Raw genomic sequence first — 16291 nt, forward strand, 5'->3', positions numbered from 1 at the left:
CCTTACCAATTTACCTTATACTTAATTGTTTTTCAGTCTTATGTTTTCTACTAGATTTTAGGTTCTTTTATGATAAGAACTAATATGCCTTTCCTTTAATATAGAGCTTTGCATTTAATAAATTATACTTACTTGAATCTGAATGAATGATAAGGAATTCAGCAGGGAAAGTAGCCTACTTCAAAGGAGTTACAGGAAAGAGATGAACTATAGAAGTTAAATATAAGAAAAGATTCATATATGACTTATTTTCAGTTATGAAATAGACTAATAGAGAAGAAAGTTAAAATTTTGTGTCCAGATCTCTCTGATTACTGCTATTTTCTTTTATTTATTGTATTGTATTATTCCAAAAGCATAAGGCTGCCTGTATCTAACACTTTGTTTTATTAATTCCTTAAAGTTAACTCCCTAAGAACTTCTGTGTACCCTTTGTTACTATTATTGAAATTCATATATCCCATGACCTTCAAAAAATATGTTTTAAAACATTTAAAATAAGATTTAAAAATATTATTTTACTTCCTTTTGTCTTAATCAACAGCAATATTCTCATTTTGTGTGATTTCTTACTTTGGTAAACTTACAGTTTCCTCCTTTCTCTTCAGGTATATGTATTTTACCAATCTTCAGGAAAGATCTCCCAAAATTGAACGAGCTGCTTTAGATGGAACAGAACGGGAGGTCCTCTTTTTCAGTGGCTTAAGTAAACCAATTGCTTTAGCTCTTGATAGCAGATTGGGCAAACTCTTTTGGGCTGATTCAGATCTCCGGCGAATTGAAAGCAGTGATCTCTCAGGTACCCAAGAAATGTGTTTCCTTATTTTGATTTGAGTTATTGAGATGATTCACCAATAGCATTTGTATTTTCCTTCTATTGTATTATTTTTGTACACATTTCTTTACAGTTTTATTCACTAAGAATAGTCAGCATCACGTTGGTTGGGAAGCACTTTTCCTTTAACCATCAACATGATTACTCCATTTTTATATAATAACTTGCGAATTTTCTTGATTTGGGCTCCATAAATAATATGTTTCTAATGCATCTCTTCTCCTTTTCGAATTCTTCTGCTCTACTTTGTCTTATCTCTGGCCTGAATTCTAGCCTATGATTAGTCTCCTGCCTGCTGATTTTTCTCCCCCTGAAAGTTTACACACTGTTCCTAAATTAATTTTCTGAAGCATGGTTTCTAATCATGTCACTAACTATACTAAAAAAAACTCTTCCGGGTACTCTTAGAACATGAAGAAAAGAAGTCTGGTTGCATGCTTAAGTTGGTATTTTCCTTTCACAAACTCATCCTCAAACTCAAATGATCTTAGGATTCCTGGTGTGTTTTAATGAAATTAAATAATTTGTTTGTCTTCAAATATACTTTTTACTTTCTCATTTCTCTGTGGTCCTCTCTTTACAATCATGTTTATTCCCCTACCCCCAATTTCTGAAGTCCAAATACTCTGTGTGGTCTCACTAGCGATCAGGAAAATGAATTAAAATAATACACTATTTATATCTATCAGAGTCATAAAATATGGTGTTGATTATTCCCAACATTGGCCAGAATGGTAGAAAATGGCATGCTCTCGTACACTTTTGTAGAAGTGGAAATTGGTAGAACCTTTTTGGAGGGCCATTTGCTGGTAAATTTCTCTTTCATATAGCTGTCTTACAGAAACACTGATCCTGTTGTACAATGGTGTTTGCTGAGCATTATTTGTAATAGTCTATCACAGAGAAATACATTCTAGTATATCAGGGGTATGAAATATTACAATCATTCAGTAATTATTACAGTCATTCAGTAGATATGTGTGTACTGACATAGAAGGATGATTTTTAAAATTAAGTTGTATAGCAATGTTTATTAAGATTTAGTTTTATTTAAAATTTAAAACTATATTTTACACGCACACACATATAAATACACATACACACACAAACTATATACTATATATACTGGCAAATTGCCTCCAAAAATGTATGTACCACACACACACACACACATACACACAGACAATATGTATACTATTAACAAAAATATAGGTATTTTTGTATATTCCTTGAGAAATATGCAAACACATAAACCTTGAGAAAGGTATGTAAGGTTAGCATACTAATATGTTAAGAGTACTTATTTCTGTATCATTTAAGTTTTATATTTTTGCATATATGTGTAACTTGTTTAAAATTTTAAGAAATTCTGTCTTTTCAGGTTCAAATGCCTCCCTTCCATTATGCCTTCTTTGATTCCAAACAGTCATGCACTCACTTTGCGTGTGTATGCACCCACCTTGCATAGTATGTTCTTTCCCTTACCTGATCACCTGTACCTCTTATATCCTCTCTCGTGTGTATGATAGTTATTTATTATATCAGTGTTATAACTTTTTCTAGTATTTAAGGTGGGTTTTCCCCCTTCTTTCCTTTTCTCTTTTTCTCTTCGTTTATGATGTTTATTTTTTGTTATAAAAGCGGCCCATGTTTATTAAAGACAGTTTAGCAAATAAAAAAAGAAAATCCAAAACACTATCATTATTTATGTTTAAAACATCTTTATTGGAGTATAATTGCTTTACAATGGTGTCTTAGTTTCTCCTTTATAACAAAGTGCATCAGCTATACATATACATATATCCCCATATCTCCTCCCTCTTGTGTCTCACTCTCACCCTCCCTATCCCACCCCTCTAGGTGGTCACAAAGCACCGAGCTGATCTCCCTGTGCTATGCAGCTGCTTCCCACTAGCTACCTATTTTACATTTGGTAGTATGTATTAGTCCATGCCACTCTCTCACTTCGTCCCAGTTTACCCTTCCCCCTCCCCATGTCCTCAGGTCCATTCTCTACATCTGTGTCATTATTCCTGTCCTACCCCTAGGTTCTTCATAACTTTTTTTTTTTTTAGAGTCCATATATATGTGTTACCATACAATATTTGTTTTTCTCTTTCTGACTTACTTAGGTCCATCCACCTCGCTACAAATAACTCAATTTCGTTTCTTCTTATGGCTGAGTAATATTCCATTGTATATATGTGCCACATCTTCTTTATCCATTCATCTGTCAGTGGACACTTAGGTTGATTCCATGTCCTGGCTATTGTAAATAGAGCTGCAATGAACATTGTGGTACGTGTCTCTTTTTGATTTATAGTTTTCTCAGGGTATATGCCCAGTAGTGGGATTGCTGGGTCATATGGTAGTTCTATTTTTAGCTTCTTAAGGACCCTCCATACTGTTCTCCATAGTGGCTGTATCAATTTACATTCCCACCAACAGTGCAAGAGGGTTCCCTTTTCTCCACACCCTCTCCAGCATTTATTGTTTGTAGATTTTTTTGATGATGGCCATTCTGACTGGTGTGAGGTGATACCTCATTGTAGTTTTGATTTGCATTTCTCTAATGATTAGTGATGTTGAGCATTCTTTCATGTGTTTGTTGGCTGTCTGTATATCTTCTTTAGAGAAATGTCTGTTTAGGTCTTCTGCCCAGTTTTGGATTGGGCTGTTTGTTGTTTTAATATTGAGCTGCATGAGCTGCTTGTAAACAAAAGACTATCGTTATTAATGCTTCTTTTTTTGTCTATTCATATTTTATTGTTTGTTTTTCCACCCTTAATTATGAAATGGTTCCAGCATACAGAAAGTATAGAATTTCTGCCATCCATCTTTGTCAAATCTTAGTGTTTCAACAAATAACACACATAAGGGAATCCCCATAAGGTTAACAGCTGATCTTTCAGCAGAAACTCTGCAAGCCAGAAGGGAGTGGCAGGACATACTTAAAGTGATGAAGGAGAAAAATCTACAAGCAAGATTACTCTACCCAGCAAGGATCTCATTCAGATTTGACAGAGAAATTAAAAGCTTTACAGACAAGCAAAAGCTAAGAGAATTCAGCACCATCAAACCAGCTTTACAACAAATGCTAAAGGAACTTCTCTAGGCATGAAACACAAGAGAAGGAAAAGACCTACAATAATAAACCCAAAACAATTAAGAAAATGGTAAGAGGAACATACATATCGATAATTACCTTAAATGCAAATGGATTAAATGCTCCAACCAGAAAACACAGACTGGCGGAATGGATACAGAAACAAGACCCGTATATATGCTGTCTACAAGAGACCCACTTGAGACCGAGGGACACATACAGACTGAAAGTGAGGGGATGGAAAAAGATATTCCATGCAAATGGAAATCAGAAGAAAGCTGGAGTAGCAATTCTCATATCAGACAAAATAGACTTTAAAATAAAGACTATTACAAGAGACAAAGAAGGACACTACGTAATGATCAAGGGATCAATCCAAAAGGAAGATATAACAATTGTAAATATTTATGCACCCAACATAGGAGCACCTCAGTACATAAGAACAAATACTAACAGCCATAAAAGGGGAACTTGACAATAACACAATCATAGTAGGGGACTTTAACACCCCACTTTCACCAATGGACAGGTCATCCAAAATGAAAATAAATAAGGAAACACAAGCTTTAAATGATACATTAAAGAAGATAGACTTAATTGATATTTATAGGACATTCTATCCAAAAACAACAGAATACACATTCTTCTCAAGCGCTCATGGAACATTCTCCAGGATAGATCATATCTTGGGTCACAGATCAAGACTTGGTAAATTTAAGAAAATTGAAATCGTATCAAGTATCTTTTCCAACCACAACACTATGAGGCTAGATATCAATTACAGGAAAAAATCTGTAAGAAATACAAACACCTGGAAGCTAAACAACACGCTACTTAATAACCAAGAGATCACTGAAGAAATCAAAGAGGAAATCAAAATATACCTAGAAACAAATGACAATGAAAACACAATGACCCAAAACCTATAGGATGCAGCAAAAGCAGTCCTAAGAGGGAAGTTTATGGCAATACAATCCTACCTTAAGAAACAAGAGGGCTTCCCTGGTGGTGCAGTGGTTGAGAGTCAGCCTGCTGATGCAGGGGACACGGGTTCGAGCCCTGGTCTGGGAAGATCCCACATGCCACAGAGCAACTAAGCCTGTGAGCCACAACTACTGAGCCTGCGTGTCTGGAGCCTGTGCCCCGCTACGGGAGAGGCCGTGACAGAGGCCCGCGCACCGTGATGAAGAGTGGCCCCCGCTCGCCGCAACTGGAGAAAGCCCTTGCACAGAAACGAAGACCCAACACAGCCAAAAGTAAATAAATAAATTAAAAAAAAAAAAGAAGAAACATCTCAAATAAACAACCTCACCTTACACCTAAAGCAATTAGAGAAAGGAAAAAACCCAAAGTTGGCAGAAGGAAAGAAATCATAAAAATCAGATCAGAAATGAAGGAAACGATAGCAAAAATCAGTAAAACTAAAAGCTGGTTCTTTGAGAAGATAAACAAAATTGATAAACCATTAGCCAGACTTACCAAGAAAAAAAGGGAGAAGACTCAATAGAATTAGAAATGAAAAAGGAGAAGTAACAACTGACACTGCAGAAATACAAAGGATCATGAGAGATTACTACAAGCAACTCTATGCCAATAAAATGGACAACCTGGAAGAAATGGATAAATTCTTAGAAGTGAACAACCTTCTGAGCCTGAACCTGGAAGAAATAGCAAATATGAACAGACTAATCACAAGCACTGAAATTGAAACTGTGATTCAAAATCTTCCAACAAACAAAAGCCCAGGACCAGATGGCTTCACAGGCAAATTCTATCAAACATTAGAGAAGAGCTAACACCTATCCTTCTCAAACTCTTCTAAAATATAGCACAGGGAGGAACACTCAGAAACTCATTCTATGAGGCCACCATCACCCTGCTACCAAAACCAGACAAGGATGTCACAAAGAAAGAAATCTACAGGCCAATATCACTGATGAACATAGATGCAAAAATCCTTAACAAAATAGTAGCAAACAGAATCCAACAGCACATTGAAAGGATCATGCACTATGATCAAGTGGGTTTATCCCAGGAATGCAAGGATTCTTCAATATACACACATCAATCAACGTGATACACCATATTAACAAATTGAAGGGGAAAAACCATATGATCATCTCGATAGATGCAGAGAAAGCTTTCGACAAAATTCAACACCCATTTATGATAAAAACCCTGTAGAAAGTAGGCATAGGGGGAACTTTCCTCAACGTAATAAAGGCGATATATGACAAACCCACAGCCAACATCATCCTCAATGGTGAAAAACTGAAACCATTTCCACTAAGATCAGGAACAAGACAAGGTTGCCCACTCTAACCAGTATTTTTCAACATAGTTTTGGAAGTTTTAGCCACAGCAATCAGAGAAGAAAAAGAAATAAAAGGAACCCAAATTGGAAAAGAAGAAGTAAAGCTGTCACTGTTTGCAGATGACATGATACCAAACATAGAGAATCCTAAAGATGCTACCAGAAAGCTACTAGAGCTAATCAATGAATTTGGTAAAGTAGCAGGATACAAAATTAATACACGGGAATCTCTTGCATTCCTATACACTAATGATGAAAAATCTGAAAGAGAAATTAAGGAAACACTCCCATTTACCATTGCAACAAATAGAATAAAATACCTAGGAATAAACCTACCTAAGGAGAGAAAAAAACCTGTATGCAGAAAATTATAAGACACTGATGAAAGGAATTAAAGATGATACAAATAGATGGAGAGATATACCATGTTCTTGGAGTGGAAGAATCAACATTGTGAAAATGAGTCTACTACCCAAAGCAATCTACAGATTCAATGCAATCCCTATCAAACTACCAGTGGCATTTTTCACAGAAGTAGAACAAAAAATGTCACAATTTGTATGGGAACACAAAAGACCCCGAATAGCCAAAGCAATCTTGAGAAAGAAAATCGGAGCTGGAGGAATCAGGCTCCATGACTTCAGACTATATTACATAGCTACAGTAATCAAGACAGTATGGTACTGGCACAGAAACAGAAATATAGATCAGTGGAACAGGATAGAAAGCCCAGAGGTAAACCCACACACATATTGTCACCTTATGTTTGATAAAGGAGGCAAGAATACACAGTGGAGAAAAGACAGTCTCTTCAATAAGTGCTGCTGGGAAAACTGGACAGCTACATGTAAAAGAATGAAATTAGAACACTCCCTAACACCATACACAAAAATAAACTCAAACTGGATTAAAGACCTATATGTATACCAGACACCATCAAACTCTTAGAGGAAAACACAGGCAGAACACTCTATGACATAAATCACAGCAAGATCTGTTTTGACCCACCTCCTAGGGAAATGGAAATAAAAACAAAAATAAACAAATGGGACCTAATGAAAGTTCACAGCTTTTGCACAGCAAAGGAAACCATAAACAAGACAAAAAGACAACCCTCAGCATGGGAGAAAATATGTGCAAGCGAAGCAGCTGACAAATGATTAATGTCCAAAACATACAAACGCCTCATGCAGCTCAATATCACAAAAGAACAAACAACCCAGTCCAAAAATGGGCAGAAGACCTAAATAGACATTTCTCCAAAGAAGATACACAGATTGCCAACAAACACATGAAAGAATGCTCAACATCATTAATCATTAGAGAAATGAAAATAAAAATGAGATACCATCTCACACCAATCAGAATGGCCATCATCAAAAAATCTACAAACAATAAATGCTGGAGAGGGTGTGGAGAAAAGGGAACCCCCTTGCACTGTTGATGGGAATGTAAATTGATACAGACACTATGGAGAACAGTATGGAGGTTCCTTTAGAAACTAAAAATAGAACTACCATACGACCCTGCAATCCCACTACTGGGCATATACCCTGAGAAAACCATAATTCAAAAAGAGTCATGTACCACAGCGTTCATTGCAGGTCTGTTTACAATAGCCAGGCCATGGAAGCAACCTAAGTGTGCATCGACAGATGAATGGATAAAGAAGATGTGGCACATATATACAATGGAATATTACTCAACCATAAAAGGAAACGAAACTGAGTTATTTGTAGTGAGGTGGATGGACCTAGAGACGGTCATAGAGAGTGAAGTAAGTCAGAAATAGAAAAACAAATACCGTATGCTAACACATATATATGGAATCTAAAAAAAAAAAAAAGGTCAGAAGAACCTGGGGCAAGATGGGAATAAAGATGCTGACCTACTAGAGAATGGACTTGAGCATACAGGGAGGGGGAAGGGTAAGCTGGGACAAAGTGAGAGAGTGACATGGACATATATACACTACCAAACGTAAAATAGATAGCTAGTGGGAAGCAGCCGCATAGCACAGGGAGATCAGCTCAGTGCTTTGTGACCACCTAGAGGGGTGGGATAGCGAGGGTGGGACGGAGGGAGATGCAATAGGGAGGAGATATGGGGACATATGTATATGTATAACTGATTCACTTTGTTATAAAGCAGAAACTAACACACCATTGTAAAGCAATTATACTCCAATAAAGGTTTTAATAAAAAAATCTTAGTGTTTGGCCATATTTTCTTTTGAACCTTCCTTCTTCTCTCTCGTGAAAAAAAAAAAAAAAAAAAAGGCATTAGGGAGAATTTGAAGCCCTTGTGTATCCCTCCCCAATTCTGTTTTCCTTCCTCTTTCCTCAGAGGTAACTTTTGATGTGTTTCTTTGCCATGCATTTTTTGCTTTCTCTCGCTCGCTCTCGCTCTTCCTGTGTATTTTTTACCATGTACACTCACACATTTAAACGTTTTTTCACTTTTTAAAATTAGTATAAGTAGTCTCATGTATTCTTTTGTCGCTTGCTTTTTTCGGATATATCATGGTTTTGAGATGATCCCTGTTGATCCACAAATCTATGTCAGTTATTTTCAGTGCTAAATAGTATTTCATTGTATGATCATTCTACAATTTCTCTATTCTGCTATCTTAAACTGCTATTTCCAATTTTTTGCCATTAATAGCAGTGCTGCAGTGTGTATTCTTATGTACATATTTGAATATTTCTCTGTGGCCTAACCTTAGTAGTGGGATTGCTGTGTAATGTGGTATGTATATATTCAACTTGAATATATCTATTCAGATTGCTCTCCAAAGTGATTATATCAGTTTAGAATACCCACCAGAAGTATATGAGTTTCTCCTCCAGTACTTGGTACTTTTAGACTTCTGAGTTTTTACCAATCCAATAGTTTTAAAGGTATATCTCATTATTAATAAAGTATGCATTTCTCTATTTGAATTTGAGGTTAATTTATTGGTCATTTATATTTCATCTGAATTGCAATTTGTAGTTTTTGCCCATTTTTCTATTACTGATTTCTAGAAATTCTTTATTCAGGATGTTAATCCATTATCAAGTTACATACATATTGGCGGAGAATCGTTATGTTTAAGGAATTCAGTCTTTTCATTCATGACTGTGGGGTATCCTTCCATTTATAAGTCTTCTTTAATAGTTTTTGGTATGCTTTCATACTTTCCTCTATAGAGAAAGATATGTATTACATAAATCTTACAGTTTGTGATTTACCTTTTCACTCTCCCAGTGGTGTCTTTAGATGAAAAAGAAGTTATTTTTATTGTAGTAAAGTTTATTAATTTTTCCCTTTATGATTAGTGCCTTTTATGTTATATTTAAGAAATCTTTGACTTCTGCATAGTCACAAAGATACTTTCTTGTGTTTTTTCCTAAAATGTTTTTGTTTAACTTTTCTTATTTTAGATCTCTAATCCATTTGGAATTTATTTTTGTTTATGGTGTGAGACAGGGGTTAAGTTTTATTTTATTTTCCACATTACTATTTGATTCAACACTGTTTCTTTTGAGAAGACCATCCTTTCCCTGCTGTTCTCTCCTGTCACCTTTGTTATAAATGAAGTGATTATATTAGTGTAACTTTGTGTCTGGACTCTAATCGTCCCTTGGTCACTTTGTCTTACATAGTATTATATTGTTTTAATTAATAAAACTTTATAACAAATTTATCTGGCAGTGTACATCTTTAGTATTTCTTCTTAGTATTTCTTCAAGATTACCGTGGCTAGTGTTGACACTTTGCATTTCCATATACATTTTAGGATCAGCCTCTTCCACCAAAAAGCAAAAACCTACTAGAACTCTTTCTGGTTTGCTTTGAATTTATAGATCAATTTAGGGAGAATTGTTATCTTTATAATATTAGTCTAGATTCTAAACCATGAACATGGTATATCCCTCATTTATTTAGAACTTTAATTTCCCTCAGTGTTTTGTAGTTTTCTGTGTAGAGGTCTTGCCTGTGTTTCATTGGAATTATTCCTTGGTATTTAATGCTTTTGAATGCTGGTAATAAAGAGTAGACTAAATATTTAATATTTCATTTTCTGGTTGTGGCTGGAATATAGAAATACAGTTTTTCCCTTCTTCCCCAGTCTGGTACATTGTGCTTGTTCCCAGGGACCTTGCTAAATTAGAATTTTCTATGTTACAGAATCATTTGTCTACAGATGAGGAGAGTTTTATTTTTTCTTTTCCAGTCCTTTTTCTTTGTTGCCTTATTACACTGACTGGGACCCCCCAGTACAATATTGAATAAGATAATAGAATCCTTAGATTTTTTTTTGTTTCATTTTGTTTTTGTTTTTCATGATTTGGGGGAAGCATTCAGTACTTCTTGATTAGGTTTTATGTTTGCTAAGGTTTTTCTGTAGATAACTTTTAAAAAGCCGATTAAGGAAATTCTCTTCTGTTCTTAGTTTGCTAGAATAAATCAAACTTGATATGATACATTATCCCTTTTATATATTGCTGGGTTTGATTTGCTAATGTTTTGTTTAAGATGTTTACATCTGTGTTCATTAGAAAGATTACCCCATAATTTTCCTTTCTTATAATGTACTTGTTGGCATCTTGCCATCAAGGTTACATTGGCCTCATAAAAAGAAATGTTTCCTTTTTTTACGTTTTCTGAAAAAGATTAGTATAATGTTGGTAGGTTTTTTCCCCCCTTCCTTATATGTTCACAGATAATCATATACTTTTTTCATGGGATATCTTTCTACTTAGTATTTTTAGCCTCCTACAGAGCTTTTATACTGGACTGCGTTTAGTATATGCTTAGATTGTTGAATAAATATGTCTTTTCATTGCTGATTCCAGAGTTTTATAAATGCCATGAGAGTCAATCAGTAGATCTGGGATCCTCCAGCAACACTGTTGACCGCGTATTTTCCCCAGTTGTCCAGTTGAGGCCATCCTTCCACTACCACCAACTAATCTTTTTTTAATCACTCTTAGTGTTACAGTTTAAATTTAATTTTAATTTTCATCAAAGTAATACATGTAGATATAGAAATCAGATGGTTCTAATTGGCCTACAAAAACCAAGTCTACTGCTCTACTCCTTCCTCCTCTCAGTTCCTACTCTCAGAGGCATCTCTGATAGTTTAAAATAACTTGTTTAAAACTGCTGCTTCATGATTTTTCATTTTTAGATACCACAATTTGACTTCTTTTAATGGAAGATAATGATTTTGCTGTCTTAAACCATATGTCCCTAACATACCTATATGAACTCTCCTCCCATCCTCCCAGCTTAGTTATATCATAATTTTTAAGTTCATAAGTGTTTGTTATTTATGGCTATGAAAATACTCCTATGAGCTACATTTCCTTCTGTAGCTTCATTTCTCTCTGAAATTAATCTTATCTAATGTAAATATTGTTTCAGCATATGCAGATGCATCAAGCAGTCCATCTTCTTTTCTTTTTAACTGAAGACGTACCTCCTGAATTTCTTTGTCATCTTGCTCCTGTCTGGATTTGCTTGCTTTCTAGGCCAACTTTCTTTCACCGTCATCCTGGGAATGTACTTGCCAGTCTCCTTGGTGCTGAACCTGCTGTTTCCCAGATTCCGTTTTTCGTTAATTCCTTTTTCGTGATAGATCACATCCTCTATTAGCTTATTGAAAGGAGATTCATAGGAGGCTAAAATTCTTGATCTGTTGTCTGTCTGTTCTCCAACTTGTAAATTTTATATCGCTTTTCTACTCTTCTGTCCCATTTGTGCTTATGGGTTTATGCCTTCATTTTTTACCATCATTTTAGTAGATTTTTAGGAGGGAGCTTAAGTAGACTTGTGTTTATAACCCACCATGAATCTGAATGTTCACTTAGGCGGTGCCTTCTCATCCGTAATACCTCCCCACTTTTCTCCATTTATTAAAACTTAGCTTTATGTTTGCCTCTTTCCTGGAACTTTCCATGATATTTCCAAAGTATTAAGCTAATGTCTTTCTTTGATCAAACACTTAAGGACCAGGGAAAAGTTCTATAGATATTTGAAGGATGATTAGGAGGAAGAGAGAAGGAATTAATGTATTTTATTATTTTTGAATGAAGGAGAAGCTGTGGGGGTGGGCAGGGGACACAGATTTCAGCACACTATGTGAAAGAACTTTCTCCTAGTTCGGCAGTAGAATAGGCTGCCTCTTCAGACTCTGGATGGCTCTGTGTCTGGGGTGTTGTAGAAATCTTATTTTGAGGTGAAGCTTGAACCCGGTAACCTTTGAGTCCTTTTTCCTGTGTTCTGAGTGGCCCGGTGGGTGAGGGTGGTGGTCTTCACAGACGCCTTGGGTGTGCTCGGCAGGTGGGGTAAGCCGAGAACACAGAGCTCTCGGCCCACCACCACTGCTTCATCCAGAGAAGTACTGTTTTTGTGTGTTATACATGTTAGAGAGTTTCATAAGACTTAATTTGAAAGATGGACTGTGCTTTGCTTGTGTGTGTGTGTGTGTGTGTGTGTGTGTGTGTGTGTGTGTGTACGGTACGCGGGCCTCTCACCGCTGTGGCCTCTCCCGTGGCGGAGCAGAGGCTCCGGACGCGCAGGCTCAGCGGCCATGGCTCACGGGCCCAGCCGCTCCGCGGCACGCGGGATCCTCCCGGAACGGGTCACAAACCCGTGTCCCCTGCACCAGCAGGCGGACTGTCAACCACTGCGCCACCAGGGAAGCCCTGGACTGTGCTTTAAAAAATTTTTGAAAGCGACTCAAGTGCTTTTCTACATTTCTATGAACTTAGTATCTACTATGTACTGGACGCTTATTTACTCTTGATCGCACTTGGATGTCTAGTCTGTTACCTGTTTTCTGGTATGTATATATCTTTTCTTAGAATGATTTTTAAGTTTTCTGTTAGAGAGCTTATCATATTTTCCTTTTCAGTACTTTAAAAATCTAACTGGTTTTCAGTAAATAGCTGTTGAATGTATGACTTGACCCACATGCATCATTTCTGTTGAATGTTCTCCTTTCCAAGGTGCCAACCGGATAGTATTAGAAGACTCCAACATTCTGCAGCCTGTGGGACTGACTGTGTTTGAAAACTGGCTGTATTGGATTGATAAGCAGCAGCAGATGATTGAAAAAATTGACATGACAGGTCGAGAGGGTAGAACCAAAGTCCAGGCTCGGATTGCCCAGCTTAGTGACATTCATGCAGTAAAGGGGCTGAATCTTCAGGAATATAGTAAGTGTTGGTGGTGTACTGCTAATCGCAAGACTCATGTTGTAAGAAATGGTAGTTTAACCAAGATGTTGTTTTGTGTCTTCTTATTTCTTTATCTTTAAGATTTTCATACACTTTTAGTTTTGCCTTTTTTTAAAAAAAACTCTTCATGTTTTTAAAGCCTATATTCACCTGGGAGCTTTTTCATATGAAATACCTTTTCCTCATGAAACAGGAGTGGGGGAAAGGAATGGTATTGCTCATTTTCAAAAATTTCCCCAGGTATAGCAAGGACTCTGCTTGTCATGTTTCTTCTCTCTCCTTCAGCCCTTTTAAGAATATTGGTATACAGCATATATTTCTTTTGTTCCATGTACATCCCCACGGTTTCAACAAAAGCAAAAGTTACATTTATATAATGATGACTGTAGTTATCATGGAAATAAACCTATTCTTAAGCAAAAGCAAAACAAACTAAAAATTAGTGTGTAAACTTAGAGAAGACTGTGTTTAATAAGAGCTTGTTTTTTCCCCACTTGGGTGAGTTTTTCAATTCTAGCTTAGAAAAGTGGCCATAAATTATTTTTTTATCTTACTGAAAACTTTTGAAAATGACTAGTCATCTTGGCCTAGTTAACGTGTGTTTATGTAATACTGTTAACTCTTGTTAATATGTGTCTGTCATCAAATGTGCCTTCCTAGCAGTCACTACTGTAGGTCTTATACAGTATATCAGAAATGCAGATGTTAAATGGAGGACTGAGAGAAGTATTGAAACCCCTTAACTTGTTGGCCCAATGCTTCAGAAATGAATTGGAGTATGAAAGGAGGGAAGAGGAGTGAGAGCACCGTAGCTTGATCAAGTCTTCATTGTGTTGTCACTGCTCATGGACTTAGAAGTTAAGTTAGGAGGTATCTGAGATTTAGAAAGTTAGAATTGTTGTCATTCTATGTTATAACATATAATTCACGCTGAATATTTAACAGAAATAAGGTAGAGATGATGTAATGGCTAAGTTATTTATTCAGTTGATATGAACATTTTATTGCAGAAGAATCTCAACGAAGGTTTTCAGAATTTCAGGGGGAATATCTTTAAAATTCAACATTTAAGTATGGTTTTATATTTAGAAAAACTTTTTTTTTCAAATTTCTTATAACATTAAAGAAAATTGGATTGCTGTTTATGAAAAGTGTCATGAATTAAAAGGTTGAGAAAGTGCTCTATAGGTTGTACATCCTAATACAAGGACTGGGGTGTCTGCTTTGTGTGATACTACACATATGTGTAGTATCACACATCTCATTTGTACAGAGCTGGCTCCCTCAATCTCATCCACACACACTGAAGCAGGACTGATGTGTTACTGAGAAAAGAGTCATAATAAATGGGTGGCTACTGGGATGACAGCTGTCAAGTTGCTTTTGACACGAACTAAGTAGAAAAGTCAAAACAATGATTTCATTAAATATAACTTATGAGACAGACTTTGAAATGTGCCTGACAGTGTATTTATTTAATTTAACCCAAATATGAGGAAATTAAACATTTGTAACATTGCAAGTTCTTTTGCAGTTGACCAAGCAAATAATTTTGATTGTCTCTGGGTGGTTAGATTCATGTGAACTTGTTTTTTCTTCTAACAAGTCTAATTTTCAGCAGGTTCCTCATTGGAGTATACTTTTTGAGTGAAATCATCTTATCTCTCAGAAAGGTAGAATTTCGGAGTTAAAAATCTTTAGAAGAGTTTTTATATTTTAAGGAGAATAATATCCAAGTTTCAGCATTCTCCCTAGCATTTTTTTTAGTTTGAATAATCAGTTTTTCTTATTCACAAAAATTAACATGAGCTGTACTGTTACCTTACTTTAAATACTGTAAAATATTTTATGTATAAGTATGTAAAGACAGTGGTTAGATATAAGTATTTTGTGTTTTAAATTGTTGTCCTCCTTATCTTGTAGACTGTGTAGGGATGGGGTGAGAAATTATACTGTGTGGAAATAAAATTCAAAGGGATTTTACACTTGGTTTTGTTGGTAACTCAAAAATAATTGATTTTGGCTGGGCTCTTCTTCCTTCTTCCTCCCTCCCTTCCTTTTCTTTTTCCGTTCTTTCTTTTTCTTTCCTTTCTTTTTTCTCTTCTCTGCTCTTCTGTGCTCTTCTTCTCTTCTCTTCTCTCTTCTCTTTGCAGGACAGCACCCTTGTACTCAGGATAATGGTGGCTGTTCACATATTTGTCTTGTAAAGGGAGATGGTACTACAAGGTGCTCCTGCCCCATGCACTTGGTTCTGCTTCAAGATGAGCTACTATGTGGAGGTAAATATGTTATTATTTTTTTCTGAAAGTCTAAATGCCAGTCATGTTCCAAAACTTAGTCTAGCATTCTTTGATTTGACAGTGAAATTGCTTTCTCCTAACTTGATTGCTCACTTATATTTCATTTTCTGCACTATACTAGGCTTTTGGATTCTTCTGAGAGTGAATTCATCATGACAAGTGATAGGTGTAACCTAACCCTGGGACTAAGGCAAAAGGGGAAACTCATAACTGTGAATGAATCTACTTCCTAATAAAAAAGTAGCTTTTCCCACCCCAAAGGGTAACAAGGTGAAATTCTACCTCCTGTAGTTTCCATCCACTGAATCCTAGATTCTATCAGTTTATATGTCATTGATGGGAGTGTATCCAGTGAAAAGAATACTCTTTTGTTCAGTTCTATCAGCAGTTCCCTGTTGTTTCTCTTACTTACGGAGCCAAAAAAAAAAAAAAAATTTTTTTTTAAAAGGTATCACTGAGTGGTAATAATGTTGTAGTGAAATTGGTTCAGTCACTCATGGGACCATA

General features: G+C 36.0%; 1 protein-coding gene across 1 annotated transcript in view; it reads left to right on the forward strand.

Annotated features, from left to right (window-relative positions):
* Nucleotides 1-16291, forward strand: part of LRP6 (LDL receptor related protein 6) — a 185832-nt gene that overhangs the window by 148500 nt on the left and 21041 nt on the right. Inside the window, exons 15-17 of the mRNA XM_032644864.1 lie at nucleotides 609-799; nucleotides 13254-13463; nucleotides 15638-15763. Of these exons, the coding sequence (XP_032500755.1) occupies nucleotides 609-799; nucleotides 13254-13463; nucleotides 15638-15763 (527 nt within the window). The remainder of the gene's footprint in view (nucleotides 1-608; nucleotides 800-13253; nucleotides 13464-15637; nucleotides 15764-16291) is intronic.

The sequence above is a fragment of the Phocoena sinus genome, chromosome 10 (genome assembly GCF_008692025.1).
Source record: "Phocoena sinus isolate mPhoSin1 chromosome 10, mPhoSin1.pri, whole genome shotgun sequence".
NCBI lineage: Eukaryota > Metazoa > Chordata > Mammalia > Artiodactyla > Phocoenidae > Phocoena > Phocoena sinus.